This window comes from Macaca thibetana, chromosome 3, assembly GCF_024542745.1.
Source record: "Macaca thibetana thibetana isolate TM-01 chromosome 3, ASM2454274v1, whole genome shotgun sequence".
NCBI lineage: Eukaryota > Metazoa > Chordata > Mammalia > Primates > Cercopithecidae > Macaca > Macaca thibetana.
In genome coordinates this window covers 37,900,604-37,928,251 of record NC_065580.1, presented here as the reverse complement: position 1 = coordinate 37,928,251, position 27,648 = coordinate 37,900,604, and the positions used below count along the sequence as shown (strand labels likewise).

At 36.0% G+C, this 27,648-nt stretch overlaps 1 protein-coding gene across 6 annotated transcripts in view; it reads left to right on the top strand.

Annotated features, from left to right (window-relative positions):
* Nucleotides 1-27,648, top strand: part of CPED1 (cadherin like and PC-esterase domain containing 1) — a 311,112-nt gene that overhangs the window by 96,060 nt on the left and 187,404 nt on the right. For all 6 annotated transcript variants that reach the window (XM_050785084.1, XM_050785080.1, XM_050785078.1 and 3 more), the window contains 2 exons: nt 11,646-11,778; nt 13,814-13,982. In XM_050785084.1, the coding sequence (XP_050641041.1) occupies nt 11,646-11,778; nt 13,814-13,982 (302 nt within the window). The remainder of the gene's footprint in view (nt 1-11,645; nt 11,779-13,813; nt 13,983-27,648) is intronic.

Below are 27,648 nucleotides of genomic sequence, written 5' to 3'. Positions count from 1 at the left end.
TCCTTCCCTCATTCCCGTGTAGGTCAGCCCAACAGCCAATTTTAGAACAGTTTTGTGTCATTTAAGGGAAAGAACTTTCAACTGTATTTGTAGCAGGCTATAAAAAGCAAAGATGCCATCCACAAAATGGTATCCAAATTTTTCCAATTACGTGATTTATTGGTAAATCTACACATTTGTTGTGTCAAGAGCAAAATAAGAAATGTGCCAGATGTACTCAGTTTTTAATTAAGGGAAACCTTACCTCATGGACAGATTTTAATAGGGTATTTTGTTGTTTCAAAGCCATTGAAACAACATTTTAAGCCATTTGTCAATAAAAAGCCCTCAATTATGTAGAATATGGCTCATGAGGGAAAGTATACAAACTGGAAAGAAAACAAAAAAATTTGAGTCTTATGTTGATTTTGAAAATATCTAGTCAGAAGCATGTGCCCAAATGTCAACTCAGACTCCTGGGACTAGTAGATACTACAAATTTCTTAAGTGATCTGGGTTGGAACAGACAGATTCAGGGGATAGAAGAAAATGCTGAGGAAATGGCAACTTTCTCCAAGAAAGTGGCAGTCACTGCAAGTTGGAAACGAGGTGAGTGGTTTTGAAGCCCAGTGCTGAAAACCTGAATTGAAAATCATTTGATGGATAATGGTGGCCATGAACTTTTACCACTTTTCACTCCAGATCCATGAAATTGAATGAACACTCTTGAGTTTGCCCTCTCTCCTAATAGAAACTTCATGCACTTTTACTCTAAATCTGATTTTGCTTTGCTACCAATGACCACCACTCTTCACTAGCTGGCCCCAGAAGCAAACTCGGGCAAGGGAACCTAACCCCAGCCATGAGGGCTTGAGCCAGGCATAGCAGGGGACCTAGGTAGAAATGAACCCTTAGAGAGAAAGCTGAGCATTATGTTGTATTAAGCAAGTAAATAAATAAACGAACAAAACACTCAATCCCCTCTTCGTCCAGTAAACAACAGATCTGATTCCCCAAGTCGTGAATAGGAGTTGGAATTTTAATATAGTTTTTTTTTTTTTTTTTGGTAGGGGAAGGGAGAGTGCAAACAAAAAGGCAGCAAAGGGGGAATTAGCATCCTCAATACACAATAAATTTTTTGCCAAATTCAGTTTTTATAACCCTCTTCTCTTTCTAAGCAACTCCCTCTAGCTCACTAAAACACTCTCCCGCCCAGTATCTCTCTTCATTGGTCTTTTTGTCCATTCTTCTCTCTCCAACAAACTGATATAGATTAATAAATCAGTTTATTATTTCCCATTACTTCAAACAACATAATAAAAACTTGGTTCCCAAATTAGCCTGTATCCTCCTTTCTTAGAGAGGGAAGGAAGAGGGGTATCTGTATTTTGACTTTTTTTTTTTTTTTTACTGTTATCTGATAATTTCCCATTTTAACTTAAAGCCGTCTTGAATTCTCTCTAGTACTTACAAGTCAGGCTTTTATTCAGCTTTTACTGGCTGGGTCTGCACTTCCAAAATATCGCAAAGAGTTCAAGCTCAAGGATTTTTCTTTCTTTCTTTCTTTGTGTGTGTGTTTTTTGTTTGTTTGTTTGTTTTTTGATGGAATCTTGCTCAGTTGCCCAGGCTGGAATGCAGTGGCATGATCTTGGCTCACTGCAACCTCCGCCTCCTGGGTTCAAGCAATTCTCTGCCTCAGCCTCCTGAGTAGCTGGGATTACAGACGCCTGCCACCACGCCCAGCTAATTTTTTTTTATTTTTAGTAGAGATGGGGTTTCACCATCTTGGCCAGGTTGATCTTGAACTCCTGACCTCGTGATCCACCTGCCTCAGCCTCCTAAAGTGCTGGGATTACAGGCATCAGCCACCATGCCTGGCCCGAGCTCACAGGATTTTTAAAGCTAGGACTACACTTCCCTAATTTATTGAAAATGACTGTGACATTATTGAGTGCTACAAAATTATTTTCTTTAAGATACTTAATGTATTTGGTAAGAAATAGCAAGATATAAATGACTTCTTATCCATCATCCACCTATTCTTAGGCATTTATTTAGCAATTTAAAACAGAAGTTCAAGTCTAGGATTGCTATACAGGGTCATGCAAACAAGTGGTGTTAATTGAGACAAGGTGCTGATGTCAAAACCCTAAGCCTGGGTTAGCGTATGTTAAATTTGTGAAAAATAATTCATATGTATGTATATTCATATATATGGTAAAAGCATCTTGCCAGCACAAATGATAAGAGATGATTACAGAAAACTTGGAAGAATATTCTTATAGAAATAGTCATTGGAGGGTGGGTGTGGTGGCTCATGCCTGTAATCCCAGTACTTTGGGAGGCCGAGGCGGGCAGATCACGAGGTCAAGAGTTGAAGACCAGTCTGACCAACATAGTGAAACCTGGTGTCTACTAAAAATACAAAAAATTAGCTGGGTGTGGTGGTGTGCGCCTGTAATTCCAGCTACTCGGGAGGCTGAGGCAGGAAAATTGTATGAACCTGGGAGGCGGAAATTGCAGTGAGCCGAGATAGCACCATTGCACTCCAGCCTGGGTGACCATGCGAGACTCCATCTAAAAAAAAAAAAAGGTTGTCATTTGAATGTAATGTCCTGGCTTAAATTTTACCTGGAAAAGAAACAGGTTAAATTCAAAGGTTAAAATCTAGACAAAAATAGGCAAAAAAAAAAAAAAAAAAAAAAAAAATGAAAGTTTAATCATCTCATTAACATCTTTAAAGACCAGCAGTTATTTAGCACTTCAGATAGGAAGGCCCTTCCCCTCTTGGCTGAATTAATTGGATAATTCTTTAGTCATATACAAGATATAAGATAGTCCGATGTACATGGCTAATGATGGGGATAACTAGCTAAGGCTGATAATTGAGACACCATTTCAGAAACTCTTCTCAGGTTCTGCCTGGCTTGTGACTCAGGCCCTTGGGTCCTCATCTATTAGGAGTGAACTCTTGTGTTATATGTCACTCAGCCAAACCTGAACCCCTCAGATTCTAATCATATCACTGAGAAACTTGAGGGAAAGAACCTCAAGGCAAAATGGTTTAGTAATCCTAACAGAACATCTCTTCTGACATATTTCCATGTTCTTAACCTATTTCTGGCATTTGGAGCTCTAACCCTCATTAGATTTCATTGTGGCCATTGGCTCTTGTCTCTCCATGGTCTATATTCTTACCTCCCTTTGGCAGTTAGATATTACAAAAATCTTGATATTTTAAATATGCTCTTGGTTCACATATAATATGTTTACTTTTAAATAACATAGAAATAGAGGTAAATTAACAGGAATATTGTATACATGTCATTATACTAAAAATCCCAGGTAAAAATTGAAGGTTAAATTTGCCTGTGAAGTTGCCATTAAATAAAAAATATATTAACACATGGTTTCATTTAAATAGGAGCCATGAACCTTAGTGTTTGTGTGTTACATTTAAATTAGAATTGACTTTCTCATATATATATGTATATAAATAAAATATTGTATAAAATTTGAAATCACTGTTATAGCGTTCTATTAAGTTATTATTCTGACTTAAATTATTTCAATAATATCTGATAGCTACTCCAGAAAATATTCCTGAGAAAAAGGTTTACAATTAATAAAGTGATAAACTACTTTTCACAGTGGGTGGGTTTAGGCTGCCATTCTATTACCATATTTGTTTCACTCTATGTATTAATATTTTTTGGAGGTTGTGTTTTAAATTGTTATTAATGATGCTCATTAATTTATACTAAATTATCCACCTTTGGTCTTGCTGCAGTAGTCAAGCATTTTTCTTTTTTAAAAAAATGTCAGTTCCCCTGGAAAATTCATGCAGAAAACCATCAAAGGAAAATTAAGCTGCCATAAAGTAATAAAACAGTCTTTCATGCTATTTGGTCATTGCAGCAAAATCATAGGGCAAGAAAATTGAAGTAGTAGTCTAGACACAGCTTTTATAACCGAGAAGAATGAGCAGAACTCAAGGTTCTTATGTGGTCATGGTCAAAACATAGAGCGGTCCATGGGGAAAATTATTTCTGTAGAATTGCATGACTTTGACACTTCCACTGAAAAAGACTAGAAAGAAGAGCATTCATGGCTTGCATTTACTGAGTGCTCCCTAAGCATTTGATTGATTGGTTAGTTGGTGGAAATTTTATACAGTGACTACCCCTTTAGAGCACATTGCTGTGTCATTAATCTGGTGATTTTTATGGGTCAATTTGTGTTTCCACTTCCACTGGGACACGGACTACACTTCATTTCCTATAATAAAGTGAAAGTTACTGGTTTTCTGCCAAGAGTACTGTATAGAAATACCATGCTATTCATATCTGTGGTTTGATGTACACTGATATGATAACATCATATGAAAGATATTCTGAAACCATAGAGAATAAAATATTGTTATCAAAGTCACACAAGTAGTAATACAATAATGTCAGATGTTGATAAATGAATTATGAGTTGCCTAGGTTAAGGCTAGAATTCTGTATTAATAATACCTTTATGTGTTTGGTATATCCATTCTCTCAGAGATACTCCGGCCAATGCTATTTGCGTAAAATGAAAGTAAAAATTTATTAAAGAATCGATGTGTTTAGGCCAGGTGCAGTGGTTCATGGCTATAATTCCAACACTTTGGGAGGCCAGGGAGGGCAGATCTCCTGAAGTCAGGAGTTCAAGACCAGCCTGGCCAACATGGTGAAACCCCATCTCTATTAAAAATACAAAAATTAAGCAGGCATGGTGACAGTTGCCTGTAATCCCAGCTACTTGAGAGGCTGAGACCCAAGAATCACTTGAACCCAGAAGACAGAGGTTGTAGTGAGCCGAGATCCTGCCGCTGGCACTCCAGCCTGAGTGACAGAGCGAGACTCTATCTAAAAAAAAAAAAAAAAAAAAAAAAAAAAAAAGGCAAAGCATAGAATTGTTCAGAGTACACAGATCCCCAAATTTTACTATTTAAGCTGAAGTGTAGATCTGAAATAGTTTGCGGAGTTTTGTCTAGGTGTCATAAATCTGTTGACTACAAGCTATTTCTGTTTTAATTTGTGTTGGTTGCTTTAAAAGAAGTATGTCTCTGAACAAAATACAGAGGAACAGACTTAAATACTGCAGTAACTGAAAAAAACATACTGAAGTAACTGACTCAGTCCTAGGTTTACTCCATCCATAATAACCTAATACAGAATTCCTTTAAAGAAGTGAACAGAACAAGAAATTAATTGCTTTCCTGAGATACTGCAATGCTAAATTTGAGGAGGATCACTAAAAACACAGTGTGTCTTTACAGGCCATGTATAAGTAAAGATACTGTATTTTATTTTGGTCTTGTTTTTAAGAGAGTAATGTCAAATACCAGATGTTTAAGAATGCTGTAAGAGGATTTAATGGATTCGCTTTTATCTGATAGTGAGTAGTGGTGGGAACCTCTTAGTGTTAAACTCAAAGGGAATAACATTGTAGCTACTCTTTGAAATTTCCGAAGTTAGAAACAAGATTTCTAGATTTTTAAAAAATCTATATTAAACTACTGTTTAATAGTAGTAACTGTGTAACACTTTTTCAGCATATAAGTCAAATGCTGTGTAAAGCACTTTAAGGGGATTTCATATTTAATTCTGTCAGCATCCACATGAGGTAAGTTATTATTATTACTATTCTTATTATTCTAATTTTCCAGATAAAGAGACTGAATTTAGAAAAGTAAAGAAATTAACTCATAATTATACCTATATAGGCATCTATTAATAGACACAAATTAGTATTTTTAAAAATAAATGTTATTTATAATATTATTTGTAAAATATTTTTGGAAAAATATTATTTAGCAACTATTTAAAATGTGCTGGACAAATTAGAATATGCATCTTTATTGTTTTCTCCCATGTTTTCTTGGGCCCAATTTCAGGCAATTTGGTAAAACAAATGAACCCTAGGTCCCCAAATCCTTCACTTTCTCAGTATCCCTGTAAGGAGCAGCCTTCCTTTTGGCTGTATGCTGGTGACATTCTCTCCTATGCTTTCCCGTGCTCACTGTGGGTTCCAGGGGTCTTTGCCGATATTAGGCCTCTTGGTCTTAAAAACAGTTAATCTCTGAGCTGTGGGTCCCTTCCTGGGGCATCATTGGTACGATTGTTACAACCTACTCTTGTGTATATGGTATTGTGCCAATCTAACACTACATTGTGGTAGCGAGAGAAAACCAATCCCATGTTATGCACATTTCCTAGGTCTGAACGATGAGTTTGCATTGTACAAATCCAGTGAAGTGGCTCAGCAGTTGGCTTGTTTACTCTTTTCATTTCTGCAAATACATCTGGTTACTTGGGTAAGAAGAAATTAGAGTTCAAGTATTAAGTATAGATGTATCTGAGATCCTAAATTAACTGCCAGGATGTTCTTGGTGTGCTTGGCACTAGTCATTCAGTGGAGAAAAAAAATTAGAATCTCTGCCGTCATGGAGCTTATAGTCTAGTGAACTGAGAATACCCTTAGATGCACTCAAAATAACCCTTACCTTCTAACTTCCAATGAGTGATCAAGCTTGTAACCTCGACTCTACCTTGGGATATGTTTTCTCACCATTTTATACACTGCATAAGAGGTGAAAGGGTGGTTAATGCTCCTCAAATACTAGTTAGGGGATAGGAGCTTCTTCAGCTACAGCCTCTTCCCACAAGACTTAGTGTGTCTCACTCAAATGAAACTGGAGCTGGTTGACCCTGTGGAGCACTCACAATTACCAGAACATGACAAATTCACAGAGGGACTGCATTTCAGCTCTGGTGCTGAGACCCTGGCCACTTATCTTCTCCATTAGGCCATTTATAGCACATATTTAAATCATAACTTTATATCTAGGATCACAGAGATTGAAGATTGCAAAGGAACTTAGACACCATCTACTTATTCTTTTAGTCTACTTGCTGCTAGACTTTTTCAGCATCATACAAAGAGAAAACAGATTCAGAGCTGAAGATTTTTGTTCTCTTCTAGCAACTGGCACAACTTAGACTAGGCTTCTCTTGTTTTCAAAGCATGAGCCAAACACTCACTGAATGATTTCAAGGTCCCCCTTTTGCCATTTCTACCCACTGACATTCTAGCCACTGTAACTGTTTTTCACAGTAGTATGTTTAGTCACTCTTTCTTCCCCACTGTAGGCATCATGATGAAGGAAAAAAAAATTAGGTTGAGTATTATGAAATTGCTGATATTTGATCAACATTCAACAATTTTTTTTTTTACCTAACAAAAGGCAATTTTATGTGGCTCAACCTATGCTATCCCTTGCTGCCATATCTGAATGCTCTTATTTGAAATCAAAGCTAATATTGCTCCTTTTTTCTTTTTACACACACACACACACACACACACACACACACACACACACAGTTGTTTGTTTCTCTAGGACATGTGGCTACTGAGAAGACTAAGGCCAAAACTTGTATTTACCAAGTACTGTGTAGAGTTTGTGCTGAATATTCTCTATTTGCCCCTCAGATTTACTCTACATCCTTCTCCAGGGAGCCGTCCTCCACAGACTGCATCCACAGGGCATCCTTGTCCCCTGGCATCTAGCGAGAGATTGAGGACAGGAGGAAATAATTTGGGAGTATTTGTTGCCTGGCTCCTTCCCCTCTGGACCCTGGCTTGAAAGTGGCTGTGTTCTTCTACCTGTAGCCACAGTCTTTCTTCATGGCCTTTCCTATAACAATGCTTTTGCCTGGTTCTGGAAACTTCTCCTTCCTGGGCTAAGCGTGGTAAAAGCTTCCCATTTTGTCGGCCCTGGGGAGCTCCTCTACCCCTTGTTGATTTTCCTGAACTATACCCATGTGTTTGTTAGCAGTCCTTCTTTCATTGTCTCGTGGTTAATAGTCTCTTCAGTTACTCCTTTGACTCTGCTGTCTTCTGGGGCCCTGACTGACAGAGTGATTTCCTGGCTATCACTTCAGTTTGTGCATATATCAGTTTCTATTTACTATATGTGAAAGTTCTGAGGTTATATTTGCAGAGCTTTTATACCTGTAGGCTAAGTTCTAAGACTTATCAATGCCCTCAGGCAGGAGGAATGATTAATGCACTCATAAATGGTACTTATTTACACTTCTAATCTCAAAACTAATTGCTAACTATTAAGTAAGGCCTTTATCTTTATTGAAAATTTTGAAATAAGAAAATGCTAGCTAAATCTAGTTTTCTAATATGAAAATGCAAGACAATATTCAAATATCTGTGAAATATAATTATACTTTTATTATTACTTCCCTATTAATTATTAGCTGTAAGGCAAAACATTAAATCAAATGCAATATACATTTGGTAGCTAATCTTTGTCAGTATAAGTGTTTTTTCAGTGTTTAATATTTGACTGTGGTGTATATACTCATATGCCACATAGAAGGGAAAGAAATAAATAATCAAATAAAATGTTTTTAATTCATTGGAATATGATTTTGTTAAGCCATAGATTGACTTAACCCCCCAAAACAAGTTCATTGTTAGAACAAGTATTTCAAATATTTCCTGAGCACGCACTTTAGTGCTTATTTTAGTCACTATAGTGTTCAGTGATGTGGGAAGTTCAGAAGACTCATGGGATTTACGTGCTGGATTTTAGAAGGCTTCCTAACAATGTCACAAGTCTATTAATTGTTGGTTGGCAAGAACCAAAATGAAAGCCCAGGTCTCCTGTTTCTGGTTTAATCATCATTTTCATAATACTTTTTCCCCAACCAGATATTAAAAGGTATTGAAAAGCATGTTTTATGCATCCCTAACAAATTGTTCACTTTTGTTCTGCGTAAACTTTGCTGATTATACAGTTACAGGCTTCATGGCTCTCTAAAATAAGCTAAGAGTAGCCAATAAATAAAAGTACAGCACTATTCACCATATGATATTTCACATTTTAATCTACTTTCCATTCAGTCTGCATATTATGGGGCAGGAAAGCCCTAAAGAGTCATGCTAGGTATTCCATATTAAGTTACTTTAATATTTTTAACAAGTATATGTTAATGAACTAGGCTGTTTGGAAGACTGTGTCATACAGCCTCATCACCCAAATCCTTTCCAAAAGCAGAAGGTCTTTTGAGCATTGTTTGTAGGAGATTTCTAGGCTCTTTGAGTGTGTTGGTTGGGCCATGGAAAAGGGGAATGGAATAATAAATGGATTAGACTGGACTGTTGAGAGAGCCCTTGAAGGCTATGCCAGATGAAAGATACAAGACATATTGCTCCAGGCATACCTTTATCTGTTAAATGATAGCCTAGGACACCAAAATGTTTACACGATTATTTATGAAATTCCGTAAAATGCATTTGCAGCTTTTAAAGATATGAATGAAGTTTATATCTGAGTTGTGGCTATAATCAAGTTAAATGAGAATAATTTTAGAGGGGACAGCTAATTACAGAGTTTTTTTTTCTATTAGAATAATAAAAAGTAACATACAAGCCTGGAATAATATAATAGGAAGCCTAGAATGTATTGATATATGTATAAATATAGAAATAAAGGTAAAGTTATTTTGCTCAGTATTCATTTCTATTATCCGATCAGAGTTTCAGAGATTCATGTGGAAATCTGACATAGTCTTGGCAATTCCTGTATTGGACCCCTTCAGTGTCATGTATGGCTCCACTTGAGCTAAACCAGAAAAAAGTGACATAAAATTGTTTATTCTTTTGACATGTTTTTTGACAACTTCCTCAAAACCATTGAGATATTATCTTGGCGAAAAACTTAATATGTCTAGCTTCTTTAATGTCAACTGTGCTTGAGTTTGAAATCAATTCTGTGCTTTTTGGCAGCAAAGTAAAAGGGAAATCAGAGTAAATTATACTTTTTCTCATACTTTACAAAAGAAGCCTCCAAATCAGCTCTTTGGAGACACAAAACTTGTCCTAGTAATATACTCTGAAAACATAACTCTATTTAGTAAAATTTTAATTAAGAACACGTATTTTCTTACTGCAAATTTAAAGGCTTACGTAAACATTTCAACTTTTTAAAAGTTGTGATTCTCAAGAAAAGAAATTAACTTAATGGCTGTTCATTTATCATCTCCAAAACCAAAGCCATTTGAATATTTCCTTTATTATGATGTATTAGAACTTCATTAAAAGGGAAAACTTACAAATAAGTTATCCTTTTTGGAGCAAGATCACACTGTGCTAAATAATGAGATATGGGAATACATTGAACAGCTTGACTTCTGCTGACTTTTACTTAAGAGTGTGAAGTGTTTTAAATTAGACTATGTTAGTATTGATGAAATGTGCACAAAGGGGAAACATAATTTAAAGGCTTTGTTCTATTTTGAGAGCTAGATAAATTATATAATTAAAAAATAAAGCACTGTGACCTGGGATTAGGAAAACAACTTCCAGATACTGTTGGAGAGTGTGGAAATTGGAGCAACCATTTTGGGAGGCAATCTGGCCACGTCTAACAAATTTGCAGGGCATTTGCCATTGACCTGGCGATTGCACATACCAATACGAATCTGCCACTAGACAAATTTGTAAAAGTACACCAAAATAGATGTATAACAGTATTCATTGCAGTGCTTTTGAAATAGCAAAAGAAAAACATTACAAAAATAATCTAAATACACAACAATAGAGAATGGCTAAATCAAATGTATATTTATTTAATGAAGCACCCTAAGCTATTAAGAGGTATGTATGAAATAACTCTGAATATGCTGATATGGAAAGGATGCCAGGATGGGTTAGTAGGTATAAATAAGCCAGACATATATTATTATAACACCTCTTTGGGATAATTAAAAAAACAAACAGAAATACATACATATATAGGTTCATGTAGATACATTGATATTTTGTATTTGATATTTCGTTGATGTATTGTACATCAACTTTTGTATTGAAGAAATATATGCATCTGACCCAATGTACTTATTCAGATTTTAAAAGTTAATATGTAAGCATTGGTTTTTGGTGGGAAGAAGTTCTAGATAGAAGTGGATTGGAGGATGCTTTTTCTGCTCATTTGGTTGCTTTCTGTAATATTTGATTTTTGTAATCATGTATATGCAATACCTTTATTTTTAAGCATGTCAATATGTGTGTTCTTAAGTAAAGCATTATTATTGTTCTTTATTTTTATATACCTTAAAATGCAATAATTAATATTTTATTAGACAATAAAGCCCTGTTGTTGAGATTCCCAAGGTCACGAAGCATAACAAACTTTAGTATATCAGCATTGTATTGTCAGAATCAGCTCAAGTTTTCTATGTAATATTCTCATCACAAACAAAAGTCTGCTCTTACAGCCACCACCCCCTCATTGAGAATGCATCCCTCAACTTTGTAGGATAGATCAGCTTGATGTTGGACAGTTAGAGACATTATATCTACCTCCCCTTCTGAGCAAGAAAATGAAATTAATTATTCCAGTTGTTTTCCTCCTCTGTAGTAAGAGAACATATGGCAAACAAAGGCCTCTCTACATATGCATTCATACTTAGTGGAGCCAAGTTTGATTCAGAATGGGGAGAAAAATGGTTGCATATTTCTCATGTACCCTGCAGTTTAACACAGCATACTCTATTTTCAAAGCAGTTCCAAAAAGAAACAATAAAATGACTGTCTTCTGCTCTCTTGAATCTTTTCAGAATTGCAACTTCCAGTGAGTCCCTCTGTGTGTCTGGATCAGGGAATACAATTAAAGCCGAATACTTCGAGTCACCTTTTAAAAACAGTGAAGCCACGTATGTGGAAACCAGAGGACTGGAGACATGAACAGCTGTAAGCTAATCAGTGTGAATTGTTATAACCAGCATGCATTTTAGGAGACGGCTAACAAGAGAAAAGCACAGAACAGATATGGGGAGTTCACAAGTGTGAATTATTAGTTTCTCTTACATAAATTTTCAGCTCTCCTTTTTAAATAAAGAATGCCATCATTGACTTTCTCCTAGATTAATTCAAACCTGTCCTGCCAGAGAATAAACATTTGGGTAAATTGGACTCTTATCTAGTAAGTTACATTAAAGGAAATTGAATTGAAAACCTTGACAATGCAAAACTATAAAATTTTAGCTTCCATTTTATACTCAAATGACTTTGCCTTAGACTATGAATATGGCTGGATGCATTCTTTCTGCTATTATTTTTTTTAATGGCTCTTAGCATCTAAGAAAGTATCTGCTGTATATCAAGTTATGCAAGTTTCCTCCAGGGAAAGGATTTTATAATGTAGATAAATTATAGTGAAAAATTAAGAGGTTTTAATTATCCAAGACACAAATAAGTTTGCCTTATCTAATTTTATAATTATTAAGTATTATTTAAACAGTTAATAGTATTTATTGAAGAATCGTATGCATCTTGTGCCAACCTAGAATTTTAAAGTTAAAACTAGGTCAGGTGCAGTGGTCCATGCCTGGAATCCCAGTGCTTTGGGAGGTCAAGGCAGGAGAATTACTTAAGCCCAGGAGTTTAAGACCAGCCTGAGCAACATAGCGAGAATCCATCTATACAAAGAATAGAAAAAAAATTAGCCAGGCATGGTGGTGCATGCCTGTAGTCTCAGCTACTCAGGAGGCTGAGGCAAGAGGACCAATTGAGCCCTTGAAGTGGAGGCTGCAGTGAGCTGTGATCACACCACTTCACTCCAGCCTGAGTGACAGCAAGACCTTGTCTCCAAAAAAAAAAAAAATATATATATATATATATATAAAAAAATAAATAGCACAGTCCTTTCATTGATCAAACTTAGATATTTAACATTTAGAAATATTATGTAGAAAAGCAAATAATTATGTATTTTAGTATTATTTATGATGAAAGCATATTTGTTTCATTACAAAATATTAAACTGGTGTTACTTTTCCTTTGTAGCCTGAAGTGTTTTCTTTTTTTGTTTGTTTGTTTGTTTGTTTGTTTTAACATTCAATCCCTTAAGTTAACTCTTCATTATCTGGGAGTAGGGACATTAGGTAAGATTGAACTAGTGGGCAAAGTATTTTCACATATTCTTGGTGACCTGTTCACTGTGTAAAAACAACACATTTTTCTAGAGAAGAAAAAATAGAGCAAAGGTAGGCAGAGGTAGAAGGTTTTAGAAAGTCTCACTCGAACTGTAATTTATATCACTTTTGTTGCAATGGTACCGTGCATCTGAGGTCATGGGTACTGTGACTAATTTATATATTTATTTTTTAAATTCAACTTTATTCTACATACTATCTTTCCATCTTTTTATTTTATTTATTTATTTATTTATTTACTTACTTATTTACTTATTGTGAGACAAAGTCTTACTCTGTTGCCCAAGCTGAAGTACAGTGATGCGATCTCGGCTCACTGCAACCTCCGCCTCCCAGGTTCAAATGATTCTCCTGCCTCAGCCTCTCAAGTAGCTGAGACTACAGGCACCTGCCACCAGGCCTGGCTAATTTTTGTATTTTTAGTAGCGATGGGGTTTCACTATGTTGGCCAGGCTGGTCTCGAACTCCTGATCCGCCCGTCTTGGCCTTCCAAAGTGCTGGGATTATAGGCATAAACCACTGGGCCCAGCCACCTTTTTTACTTTTTAAAAATGCTTTGATTAAATCTGGCGGATTGAGGAACTATTATCAGTTTGACTCATTCTAGCTGTACCTCTCCACCACCTGGTGGTGATGCTAATAAGCAATTGAAATTGTTCAAGGAAATCCACACACTGAAGGTGGGCGTCCTACAAAGGCTAGAAGCAGTTGACAAAGCTTGAAGGTAATTTGCAAATTACATACTCAACCCTACATTATGGAGCGCTAACTACGTTGTTTTATTTTTTTAGGAATGAAACGACAGTCCTTGCTCCACATGAAACAATCTTTCGAGCCGAAGATCTATCTGTGATTCTTAAAGCGTATGTGTTGGTGACATCCTTAACCCCTTTGCGTGCATTCATTCATTCAACTGGCACAGTTTGGAATCCGCCAAAGAAAAAACGCTTCACTGTCAAGGTAAGCTCTCAGTTGAAGCTATTATTTCACACAAGTATGCTGAAGTAATGTGAGTTGGGCTGCCATCTTCCCACCTTTATGGTTATCAAATCCCATTGAACAAAGATCACATCTTTTTTATTGCTGCAAGAAAAGATTTTCATTTAATAGGTGCAGGTTTAAAAATGAATTGGAAGCAGCTTAATTCACTAGGGATCACAAAGGCTACATTCTTTTTTCTCAATTCATCGTGATAGTTCAATTCTTTGATCTACTTATTATAGAGCTAGTTCACAGCTATACTCTGTTTTTCTTAATTTTTCACTTATTTGAGAAAAAATATAGTCAAAGCAACAAATGGAAATACAATTTTGCCTTTGTGCTTTTTGCTTCACCCTTAGGAAGCATAATGCTAGTGCATTACACCAGTCAATATGGAATATTTGCTGAGTGAAAAATAAAGCTTTCAAGTGTGCCTAATATAGTAAGCTATGACATAAAGGATAATAGGAAAGATTTCAGGGAAGAACTTAATAATAATCCCAAAAAGTTTAGTAAGTTATAAAAGGTAGCTCAGGTCAACTTGGCGGAAAATGAGATCTAGTGATGACAATACGTTTGATAAATTTTAAAGAAATTTTGATTTTACAGTATTTTATTGTTCTGCATACCAAAAAGAGGAAATGGAAAGAAACTGAAAGAATGCACAGGGTCTCTCACAGTTTCAACAGATTCAAAAATGATTGAACTTGATTTTTTTCAAAATTTACCTTTATAAATTGAATTTTGAATTTTGGAAAATCTTCCAGCTCAAGAAGAAGGCATGAGCAAATTGTTAGAATTTATTTCTGGCATCTTATTTTTTTTTATTTAGTGTGCTTTTGTTTTTCCCTCTTAAACTTTGTTTCCTTTTTCACTGTAAAGCTTAAATATTCTTCTGTAAGTTTAAAAGTTGTGCATTCTTTACATATATAACATACAGTGGTCACTGTTAATTTAAAACATGCACTCGTGTTTATGTTTTCCTATTCATTTCTTAGACTTTTCAATATTTCTATCTGCTTCCTAACCTTGCCTTCTCAAGACTCTTTTGGTCTCTGTACCACTTCCCCAAATCCCATTATCACAATGTAGATTTTTAGTTTTGGTTGAAATAATCACTTGTTCCTTTTTTTGGTCTTTTTTCCCTCAAATACAAAAAAAAAAAAACTATATCAAGACACTTACCATCCTCACTTCCCCACACTGTTTACAATGTCCTCCTGGACTTGTTTCTTTTACGATTTGAGTGTTTTCAATTTGGGTCTGATGTCTTTAATCTTTAATTCTAAAAATTTGTTTTCATGATTTCTTGAAATATTTTTGCTCACTGTTTTTATTCTTCCTTCTTCTGTTGACCAGATTTGATCCTTCCATTTCTATTTATATTTGGCTTTTCTTATCTGCTTTCTGGAAGCATTTCTGTTTTCTAAGACAGTTCTTTAATCTTATCTTTTGAATTATACAGTCTGTGTCAGTCTGTTTTGCATTGCTATAAAGGAACATCTGAGGCTGGGAAATTTATAAAGAAAAATGTTTATTTAGTTCATGGTTCTGAAGGCTGTACAAGCATGGAACCAGCATCTGCTTGGTTTCTGATGAGGCCTCAAGAAGCTTCCATTTATGGTAGAAGGCAAAGTGGGAGAAATCATGTCACATGGTGAGAGAGGGAGCAAGAGAGATGCCAGGCTCTTAAACAAAGCTCTCCTGAGAACTAATAGAGGGAGAAGTCACCACCAGGAAGGCACCAAGCCCTTCATGAGTGATCTGCCCCCACAACCCAAACAGCTCTTAGCAGGCCCCACCTCCAACATTGGGGATCATATTTCAACTTGAGATTTGGAGGGGGCAAATACCCAAATTATATCAAAATCCTTCTTACACTGTAGCTTTACTGCTATCTCATCTGTTTCTTGTATTTCATTTATTTATTTAATGCTGCATGTATAACTTAAATGCTCATTTCCCTTCACTTAAAAACTAGTATATTTTTATTTACTTCTAACATTTTTACCGTATTCCTCTTTGTTGTTTTTAATGATTTCTTTTTCACATTTTATTTTGCTACTATCTTCTATTATTTCTTTCAGTATATTACTCATGCTTATTTTAAATTCCTCATCTATCAGTTTTGGCCGTATAATATATGTTGTTCAGTTTGTTGCCTTTCTTTTGAAGTAGGTGTATTTTTTTGTGCATTCCCTATATTGTCATTTGAGCTTAAGTCCTCTTGCAGAGATTATTTATTCCAGCCAGTATAGTGTTTGGGGAAGGTCAGTCCTTTCAGGTGAATCCAAGGAGAAGGGAGAGAATGTGTTCCAAACATGAAGAAATAACTTTTGGTTGCTTCCCTTTGTAGCCAGGTAACTTTCCTGGTCAGAATTTCACCCCCTAGACTCTCTCAGGCATAAAAGCCCTGGGAGGAAGCACACCTTCCTCCATTATACATCATCAAGCCTGGGGGTTGACAGACAGTAGGTGGAGGAGTGAATGCCACATGTGACCAGTAACTCCACACATTTTTTTCATCCTCTCTCCCAAGAAATTCAGCAGTCTGAATCCTGGGCCTGGGCTTAGCATCCTTAACAAGGAAGGAGCAACCAATGATTGTCCTAGGGGAAGACAGGGGAGCGTTAGGAGGAAAACGAAAACATTTTCCTTCAGCCTGTTGCCTCAAGTACCCTCCAACAACACCCCTCCCCCAACTCCACTTATCCCTGACCATGGCTACCACTGGTCAGACCAGTTCACGATAGCTCTAGAATCCCTTTCAAAGAAGTATTTGTTATTTGTTCTTTGTTATCAAATTCTTGCTTGGATCTCATTTCACCTGGGCTAGTGAATCATCTTAACAGGAAACTGAAGCTCTTAGATATTTTAAATAATTTTTAAAGTATTTTTCCTCTTTTTGTTTAAGTGCCGCTCCCCCTACCCTGGTACAAATAACAGGCTAATTTTTATGATAGTATTTATTTATGTATTTCCTGAAAATAAATCATGAAAAAAGAAATCTCCTTGTGATCTGGTTTTCTTTAGATTTTCATGCTTTATTCTCTATTTCCTTTCTTATTCATGTGTTTGTCTTTTCTGTGAGACAGATGGAAGCTGTGGTTGTAGCACAGGAAAGCATGCAGTTCTTGTCATTTTCATCCTCTCCTTGGGATTTATCTTTTCAAGATCTTGCCTGATTATTCTGGACAATACTGTTATCTCCTCTCAGAGGGAGGTAGTACAGCTTCCTGGGTCAATGCAGAGAAAGCAATTGTTTCCTTACTAGTCCAAAGTTACGCTTGATGATACAGATAAGTTTCAGAAAACAAGAGGATATTCATTTACCCTTCAACTGATGTACTTGTTATTTCAGTTAAAACAAATAGATTATAACTCATCTGTTAAATTACTTAACCATCCTCAGAAATACTGCTTTCTCCTCGAATTTTTAGATGTGAAAAAATACATAGAAATTTCACACTGCTAATGTGAAGGACAAAACCAAAACCCACTTTAAAAACTACCCACGCTATACCAGCATGTTATTAAACACTGTTCTCAAATTCCACAAAACATAATTTTGTGTGTGTGTGTGTGTGTGTGTACTGAGTCCTGAATTCAAAGCCCAAATGACTTAGTTAAATCAGTAGTGATTTATGTACTGTGTGATGAGGCAAGCCCACTAAACTAGTTATCAGTGGCCATTTATAGAACATTCTGGCAGCTAAAGAAGGTATGAAGGCAATAACAGATATAACTATGAGCTCATTTATTTCCAATTAGGTCTTCTGCTGAGATACTTTATCTGTTAAAGCTTTGTAGAGAGTAAAAAAAAAATCAAGAAATGCAAATTTGAGGAATAATGGAAAATAGACACTTTGTAAACTATTTTTAATACCCTTCTATAGAATAAAGTATTTAAAAATTTAAGCGTTAGATGTTTCCCAAGGATGTTCAAACCTAAAAGCAGAGGAAGATGTGAAAAAGAAAAAAATTGCAAATGTGATATTTGCTTACTATATCGTTTGATCTGATTTTAAAACAACTCTATTTGTTGCTGTTAAGACAATATCATTTACTTGATGAGTATAATAAATCCAATTTTAAGAAATATTTTATTTAAAAATGTCTTCCCTTAAAAAGCTCTCAACTGAATTATAAAACACTTCAGTTTGTATCTATAAATTCAAGAGTAAACCCCTTTCACAAATATTCTAACTATAACTTTTGGTTAAATGAATCTATGTCTGTCTTAAAAAGCAGGTCATATAGATTAACTGCAAGAAATGTCATAAATTTAAATTTGGTTCTTAGAGCGAAAAGTCACAAGTCATCCCTTCATCCATTGTAAATCACAAAATAAGTTACCCAACAGAGAGGCAACTGTAATATCTGTAACGTTTTATGATGTCTGAAGATTCTTTATACTTCTGACCATAGTTGACTCACTGTTTTTATGAAAATGTATTGCTGAAGAGATTTGTGACTTCTGGCAGAAAAGGTTGTCAAAGCCTTATTTTGTCCAGTCAAGACATAAATTAAATTAATTCATTGTTTGATCAGCCATCCCATATTTGAAGACGTTAGATGTGTTGCTATTCCATATTTGACATCAGATATAAAGTTATATGAAGATGATTCCTTGCATATAATCAACTCCCTATAAGTGTCTCTTCGATTGAATTGAATCAAAGGTCATTTAAAAAATTTTAACTGCATGCATGAGGAAATTGCCTGAGTCTACTTTATCCCTAACTGCTGTAAGCCAGCCACTCTACTTTGCAATGATATATACATGATATAGATAAATATTATAAAAATGATCATTTGTTTTCCAGTAAATGCAGTATTCAGATGTCATAATCTGAATTTCTAGATAAGGGCCGCTTTGATAGAAATAGGGAAGTCTGGGATACCATAGCCTTTTTTCAAGTCAGATTTGTGAGTTCTAAATCACCAACTCTCTACCACCACTGCCATGGCCTTCAGGGGACCATTCTTCCATCTCCAGTGCCTGCAGTTCCCTCTCACATCAATGCAATCAACAAATGTGCACAGAGGGCAGAGGAGAACTGTGGCGAAGAAAGGAATGTTGTTATGTACAAGATTCCTTTTTAAAAGATGCATATATCCCTTATTCATTTTGGAAACATGACACAGTTGCAGGGATGAAGTTAGCCTCATTTGTCGTCAATATTTATGCAGTGCCTTTGATAATGTTGGGTGAGATCGCTCATATATTCCCAAGGTAAAAATGAGTAATGTCTTTGGAAGAAGGTATAAAGTGACAGTATGGTTTTTCAACCTTAGGAAGTGTTCTCCTGATCTTCATTTTATGTCTAAAACTGCAGGCTATGAAGCAGACCTTGTAAAAGGCTTTTTGACTGAGCATCTGGCCCTTCGCTAGGCCCAGGAGATTTATGTCAGCTGTAGAAAGAATGTGAATAAAAGTCTTCTCCTGAGAGTTTGTAAAAAGAGTTGATGTATTACTTAACCTACTTTTGCTTGAATTAAATTTTAAAATTGCATCAGGGTGTTCATTTTAAAGTATGATTTTTATATAAATAGAAATTATAAATAACCAGCATGTAATTGAATAAACTTGTGACCAAAGCTGACTTACTTTAAAAACTTTTACAATAACTGCAAAATAATCAGCCACATTGATGTTAGATATTATTTCGAATATACGTTTGCTCTAGTAAAAGAGTGACTGCCTTGTAACTGTACATGATTTTAAAGTACATTAATGTAGAATAACTTAATTATTTTGCACTAATACTCTTTATGCCAACTTTGTGTCTTTTTTTAAAAGCAATTCATTCACTCATTCATTTCATTCCTTCATTCCCAACTTAGTTCTATTAAAAGATTTGTCAAGTCATTTTGTACATTCGTCATTTTGTACATTCGTCATTTTGTACATTCATTAATTCTGAAGGCTGAACTTGGATTATTATCCTAAATGTAAAGAAAACTATTCTTTAATGATGATCATCTTCATTTGGCCAAAATGATAACTTAAGCAGATGACTCTAAGCCTCAAAAAGGCAAGCAATGTGTCTGCATCTCCAGAGCCTCACAGAGTGCCTGGCGCATGGCAGATGCTCAAAAATGTTTATCAATGAATCGTTGTCTATCATCCTCATTGTAATTAAAGGTACCTCATTAATAATAACTTATTAAAAACTGCCATTTGGGGAAAATAAGATTTAAGAGCAGGTTCTACAACAGAAGATAGTCGTATGGATTTACATATTCCATCGTTGTTAATTCAAGCATATTTTCTCTTCTGAACTAGGGTTGTGAATGCATAGATATATGCAAATATAATTAACTAAAATAATGCTTTATATAGGTAGATATATACACACACACACATATATGTGTAGATATACCTACTATATATATATAATGTATTATAATGACAATGTAAAGGTAAAATCTAACACTAATGAATGAATTTGCTAATTATTATTGCATTTAATACTAGAAAATCAGTAGGCAAGTGTTAATTATATATCCAGAAAAATGGAGGTGAGCTAATACTCAGGGATTTCAGTGTGAAATCAGGTGAGGTAAGTTCATTCCTTCTTCCCTCCTTCAGGATACTTGAAAGATCGAAAAGTTCCTCAATAGTACTTTGGAGGATAGAATGTGTGTTTCCCTTCTCAGCTCCTCCCCTTCACCTGTCCTGTTGGGAGCCTGCTTCTCCCTGGAGCCATCAAGGGAAGGTATATGCTGGGATGAGGATGGGGCCCGGTTGAGGACTTGAAAAGAGCAAGTGTTGTTTCTCTGAACTGCATCCTGGAAGTGTATGCCCCGTGAACTTCACAGAAGCTCTTAAAAATTAATCTCTGCAGGCTCTTCCTCTTTCTGCCATTGGCCAGCACAGTAATGCCACTTGGATTTCTGTTACGCCTTGCTGATCACAAGTTTATAAAATAAACAGATGTTTAGAGTAAAAACCAAGCCTGGGAAAAGAGGTCTAGTGTAAGCGATCTTTCAAAGCACTTTAAGCATCTATAGAGAGCAGCACCCTCTTAATTTTTTAGTTTCCTATTATTTCTTTAATAGATGAGTCAGCTAAGCCGTAAAGATGTTCAAAGACAGAACAGCTATATTCCCTTTCTTCACTACCCTCCATGCAGAAAGGATTGTTAAGATGGATCTTTGGGTAATGAACCATGAATTAAGGCAAAACTCCCTGCAATCTTCTAAATGTTTTCCTTTCTGTACAGGCACCTAGAGAGTTATTGAATTTAATTTTATAAATCTTTATCCCTAAGACTTTAACAACAAGGCTTAGCTGAGTTTTTCATCACTGTGGTAATGTTAAATATCTTCTGATGACAGGAAAATATATTGGAAGGAAAAAAAAAATCACATAAAGTCAGCAAACAAGAGAACAAAAACCAAGAGGAAAAATCTACTTGCCTAAATCTTTTTGAAATCCTTAAAAGAAGAGATTATGCTTATTCTTCATTTACGTAGGAAACAAATCTTTAGTGCTTGGCATAGTACCTAGTATTCAGCAGATTCAGGGAGAGCGAAATGGATTAGAATAGAGACTCCACTCATCAAATAGCTGAAAAGAATAATTAGTAATAAAAATAACTCCTTTACAAAGTGGTATGTGAGTGCAAGGTAATAACAGTGAAAATAATGGCAGTGATTGTCTCCAAAAATTAATTGCTTTAATGCTTAAGTTTATTGCAGAATATGTACTCAGTGGGGAAGTTAAATGATTTTTACACTTTTACTTTGGGTATAGAAAAAAAGTAAGTTTTTACCAGAACATTTTGAAACTTATTAAATGTATATCATTTTTGAGATTTTTATAAACAATATCCTTTATTCCTTGAGATCTGTCTCAAAGGCTGTGACAAATTCTAAATATAAAATATCCTCAAATGTGCCAACTAGGTAAAACTGATTTGTCTGCTGAAGGAAGACAGGCTTTTGCTCCCTTCAGGAGAAAATCTGACTTGCATTTGTCTTACGTGATTTATTCATTGTAAGTTTAAAATGAAATACAGCCTTTTTCCTTCCACATATTAAAATGTGGTTTCAAATTTAGAAGAAACAGCAATCTTTTTTCACCAAGGAAGCCTACATAACTGTGAGATGGAGCAAAACAATTACTGTATTGCCCCCAAGTGGTCTTTTTTGCTATTGTACAAATAGTCTGAACTGTCCAATGGCAAAAGGAAAAAAGGCAAAAATGCTTAGCAAAGCATGGACCATTTTTCCCCCATTGAATTATACATGTTTATTTTAAAAAGTTATTTTATAACCCATAATTATGGTAAGAAAGCCATGCTTTTAAGTAGATTGTGAATGATAATAATTCTTCAGTATAATTTAAGTTACCTAGGCTGCACAATTATTTGGAATGATTTCAGCATTTGTCAGCCACTGGACATTGTTTTTTCACTTAAGAACATTTTGTAAAATTTAATATGCAATGCTATTAAAGAATGGTATCACTTAGATGACTATACATTAAGAAAATTCATTCTTCCAGCTCAAATTCATATCATAAAATATAATAATTTTTTCTATGGAAAAGTTAAGCCTATTAGTCATAAACTTGTGAGTGTACATTTAAGTGAAGAAATGTACATTTTATAATGTTTTTTTCATATAAGGAAATTCAGTGATATTTTCTAGAGCTCTTTCTCCTCAAGGAATTTACTTGAGAGTGGTATAAATATGCAGAGTACACAAAAATAGGATACTTTTTATGGCATATTGACTTTACTTAGAAGAAATGACTTATAAACATGCTATACTGTCTTATTTGTAGATCAAACAAAATATGTCAGGGATGTTAGATTGATTTCCATAAACCTCTAGTCTAAGCCAGTCACCACAAGCTCAAAAACATCACCCTGTCCCATTGCCCAAAAATTAAGGCCTAAACTTTTTTCCTTAGAAAAACAACAAAAGGGGCTGGGCGCGGTGGCTCAAGCCTGTAATCCCAGCACTTTGGGAGGCCGAGACGGGCGGATCACGAGGTCAGGAGATCGAGACCATCCTGGCTAACACGGTGAAACCCCGTCTCTACTAAAAAATACAAAAAACTAGCCGGGCGAGGTGGCGGGCACCTGTAGTCCCAGCTACTCGGGAGGCTGAGGCAGGAGAATGGCGTGAACTCAGGAGGTGGAGCTTGCAGTGAGCTGAGATCGTGCCACTGCACTCCAGCCTGGGCGACAGAGCGAGACTCCGTCTCAAAAAAAAAAAAAAAAAAGAAAAAAGATTTTGCAACACATAGTTTTAAACTTACTACATAATCCCAGTTTTAAAATTACTCTACAGTTAGAGCTGGCATTTTATACTCAACGTGTAAGACTGCACTACTGTTTCCATGAATCTTTTGTGTTACTTCTGTCTGATTACAACCTGAACCTCAAATCTGCTGTTAACTGGAATTCCTTTCAATTGTCTAAATGACCTGGTATTATGATATAGAACTGAACAGCTGTGTTTTATTTCTCTGAGTGCTTCTGAGGCAGCAGAAATGGATTCTCTCCCAGGATTCTTCAGATATATTTTGTATTCTCTACCTTCTGCAACATAAGGACATATTTCATTGCTTTTGTTAGATCTCTATGGAGTGTCTGCCTATAAGGTGGTCATTCTCTCATTGCCTCATTGATTGACACAGAGCATTCCTATACACATCACTGTATCCTCTTTGTCTCAAAACAATTTGTCCTTTCACTCCCTATTTCTAGCCTGTAAAAACTGTTCTTAGAAGCTCGATGAAGCAAGTCTTTAAAATTTAGAGAAAGGGACTTCAAACAGGAGAGGAAATTCCAGGCACCCCTTTATTTACATATATATCCGTATCCATAGGCACTATGTTTCCCCTCTACATCAGCTTCTTCATATGTGGTCTCTAGTTTTCCAGAATCTAACAGTTCCAGGTACCATAGCCTCATCAATCTGTTTAAAAAAACATACTGTTCCAAACTGATGCTTTGGTAGAAATTTCTAGCAGAATAACTTCTGAGTAACTTCTACTAGAAAATTTTTCAGATATATTGAAAAGGTATATGAATTTTTCTATGTGCTTGATTACCCAGATTATCTACATGAAGAATATTTGTTCAAATCACACAGAGAGAAATCATTACTTTAAACTCAGAAGTCACAGAAGAAAAACATTATGCTAAGGAAATATATTTCATTTTCATGCCTTCAAGGAGTTACTGTTAAAGAAATGTGATTTTAAAATATGAATAGGACGATGATGACATCCTTTCAGGCTGAGTAATAAGCAAATATCCAATTGCATTTTTACTTTAAAGGAGAGAGAAATAAATCATCAGCATTAGATCTACAGCACTGGATATGCAGCAAAGAAAAGAAAAATCCCAAGCCATAGTTCTACAGGTCTGGGGATGGGTGTGCAGGAGGAAAGTCCTTGTACAAACTCTGTGACCTTAGAAAAATCTGCTAACATCGATGGACCACTTTCCATGTCTGTAAAATAGGAATGGTTTTCCTATGAGTTAAATTAGCCTTTTGATTCCTGCTACAAGTATTTACCAGCTACCTCCTATATGATAGATGTTATGTTAGGCTCCAGTAGCATAGCAGGAAACAAGGCAAAGTCCCTGCCTTTATAAAGTTTATTCTTATATGGAATGACAGATGAAAAACAGATAATGAATTAATTATACACATATAAAGAAATTCGGATCATTACGAGTATTTAATATATCTAAGAATGAAGTGAACAGGATGGATGTTGACTAGGAAATAACTGGACTGCCCACTTTATGAGAGGTAGAAAGATTGCCCTGAATAGGTGAGATCTGAGCTGTAATTCTGTAATGAGACTAAATGCCATTTGAAGAGATGACAGCGAAATATTCCCAGCAAAAGGACAATTCCAAAGTTAGGAGAGTCTTCACATATTCACAGAATGCCACAACCACTGACTGTGTAACATGTTGAACACAGGGTGAGTGGTAGAGAGATTGAGAGAAAGGCAAGAGCCTAATCACACAGGAGTCAGGAAAAGTAAGAAATTGAATTTTTTCCCTGTAGGCAAAGGGATGCTTCTAAGATAGTGAACAGGAGGTTATCATGATCTGATTTACTTTTTAAGCCCATTCTGCTGCTGTGTGGAGAATAGATTGAAGAGAACTGTGAACAGAGGCCGAGAAACCAGTTGCAAGGCCATTCAGGGGTCCAGATGAGGAGCAGGGTGGCTTGACCTAGGTTGGCGAGGTGGTAGTCTAAAAATGGAGAAATGTGGATACGTTTTGAAGGTAGAAACAAGAATTGGTATTGGAGTGTGAGAGGCTAAAGACAGAGGGTTCAAGGATGACTCTTCAGCCATTATTTGAATGGTGGTGCCATTGACTGAGAGATCAGATGGGGGAGCCACCAGTCAGGAGGAGGAATGGGAAAGAAACGTGAAATGAGGAGGTGGAGAGGCACACAGGTTCCTGTTCATACAGCAGTTTACCTATTGAGGCTGGTTCTTACTCACCTACCCCTTCTCAGGCCTTGTCTTGTTTGCTCTGTAACCTGACTGAAGGCCCTACCAGAAAATTTCTCTCCTGGACAATTTGGTGATTCTTTTCCCATTCACTTCCTCTCTCTACCTTTCTTCTCCCCAGTCACTGCAACCCCTATTTCCAACAAAAGTATCCTACCACGTCTAAATGAACAGAAGAATAACAGTAGCTATTTGCCCATCCTAGTGTGACAGGGAGGTTCCCACAGCTTCAGGTACCCATTGCTATAAAAACAGTCCTGGCAGAGGTGCCTGTTTCTCAGCCACCATAAAATCAGGGGTTATTTTCAAACAGATGGTGCCTCAAATCACAAGTCTAATCTTTTGAAGGATAGTAGAGTGGTCCAGTGTGATGTATTCAGATAAGAAGGTGAGAAGATGCTTAGGAAAATGCTCACCCTAACAAGGATTCAATCTATTCAATGTTTGGGATGGAAGCCAGAGTGAAGTTAGAGAAGTTTGAAACAAAGAACTCAAATCAGAATTAGAAAGCCTTAAGTTACATTCTAAACACTGAAAATAAAAAAGAAAAAAGCACATGAAGTTCTTAGATCACCTTCTCCATATGAGAGGTTCGTGTGAGAAGGAGATGCAGGTTCCATTTCAAAAAGAGGAGAAATGAAGACAAAATTTAAACAATGATAAAAGGCAAATTGAATCAGTCAGCTTTTGCAGAGCAAATCACCTCCAAACTTAGTGACTTCAAATAAGCATTTATTTCTTTTGGTTCTATAAATTGTCTGGACGGCCTCTGCTCATCTCTATAGGCAGATGGTGGCTAAGCTTGACTGAGTGGTCTAGCCTGCCTTCACTCACGCTCCTGCATATTGGCTGGGTATCAGCTAGGTCCATTGGGATGACTTGGCCATGTGCCTGTCATCGTCTTGCAGTCCATCTAATGTTCCACCACACAGTGGCAGTTTCAGGATTCTTAAGAATTGCAAGAGAACAAAGCCACTTGAAAAGGCCAAGTCCTTTTCAAGTTTTTGCTTGTATAGTAGTTTGAATGGCCACCCCTAAAAGGATATGTCCATATCCTAACCTCCAGAACCAGTGAATATTACCTTGTTTGGACAAAGGGCCTTGGCAGATGTAATTAAATTAAAGTTATCAACATGAGATCTTCCTAAATTATCCAGATGGGCGCTGTGTATGTCCTTGGAAGAGAAAGTCAGAGATTTGACACAGAAAAGAAGACACACAAAGGAGAAGATACATCTTCACATCTTCACTCATGTAAAGATGAAGACAGAGATTAGAGTTTTGCACCCACAAGCCAAGGAATGCCAACAACCACCAGGAATTGAAAGAGACAACGAATGAATTGTCCCTAACATCTTTAAGGGGAAACGTGGCCATGTGGACATATTGATTTCTGGACTTCTAGCCTCTAAAACTGCAAGAGAATAAATTTCTCTTGTTTTAAGTTGTCAACTTTGCAGCAATTTGTTACAGCAGTCCTAAAAAGCAAAAAGAGTTTACATTACATTTGCTAAATATCTCATTGGCCAAAGAACATCACATGAACAAGCGAAGATTCAAGGGGTGAAAAAATAGACTCCACCACTGGATGTGAGAAGTTGCAAAGTCACACTGCAAAGGGGTGTGCATACTGGGGTGGGAAGAATTTGTGACCACTTTTTTGCAAACTGCCACACTAATGAAAATAAATACTTTCATGTTAGGGCAGATTACCAGCAGGTTTAGCAGGATGTAATTTAAATGTGAGAACAGGGAAATATTTAAACTGGGGGCAAGAGAAAACTAGAGAAGTGGGAAGTGGGGACGAGTATCTTGACTGATGACTTATCGACTAAAAGAGAAGTAAGTTTATAATGGTTATATGTCCTTCATCAAGTAAGATATAGAAACAGTATAATTTCACCCACAATAAATGGGTTGAAAATTCATGCATTTAATCTATATCTTCTTGCATATATAAGTTTGTTCATATGACATGAAGCCAAAACAACTCAAGGAAAAGCAATATTGAATATTTCAGTAATCATTCACAGCTAATTTGACTCATTTGTATTCCAGAACTGTTTAGGAATTCCTACTCTGTGCTGGGCCATGTGAAGAAAGACTCAAAGAGAAATATTGGTTCTTGCTTTCAAGAAA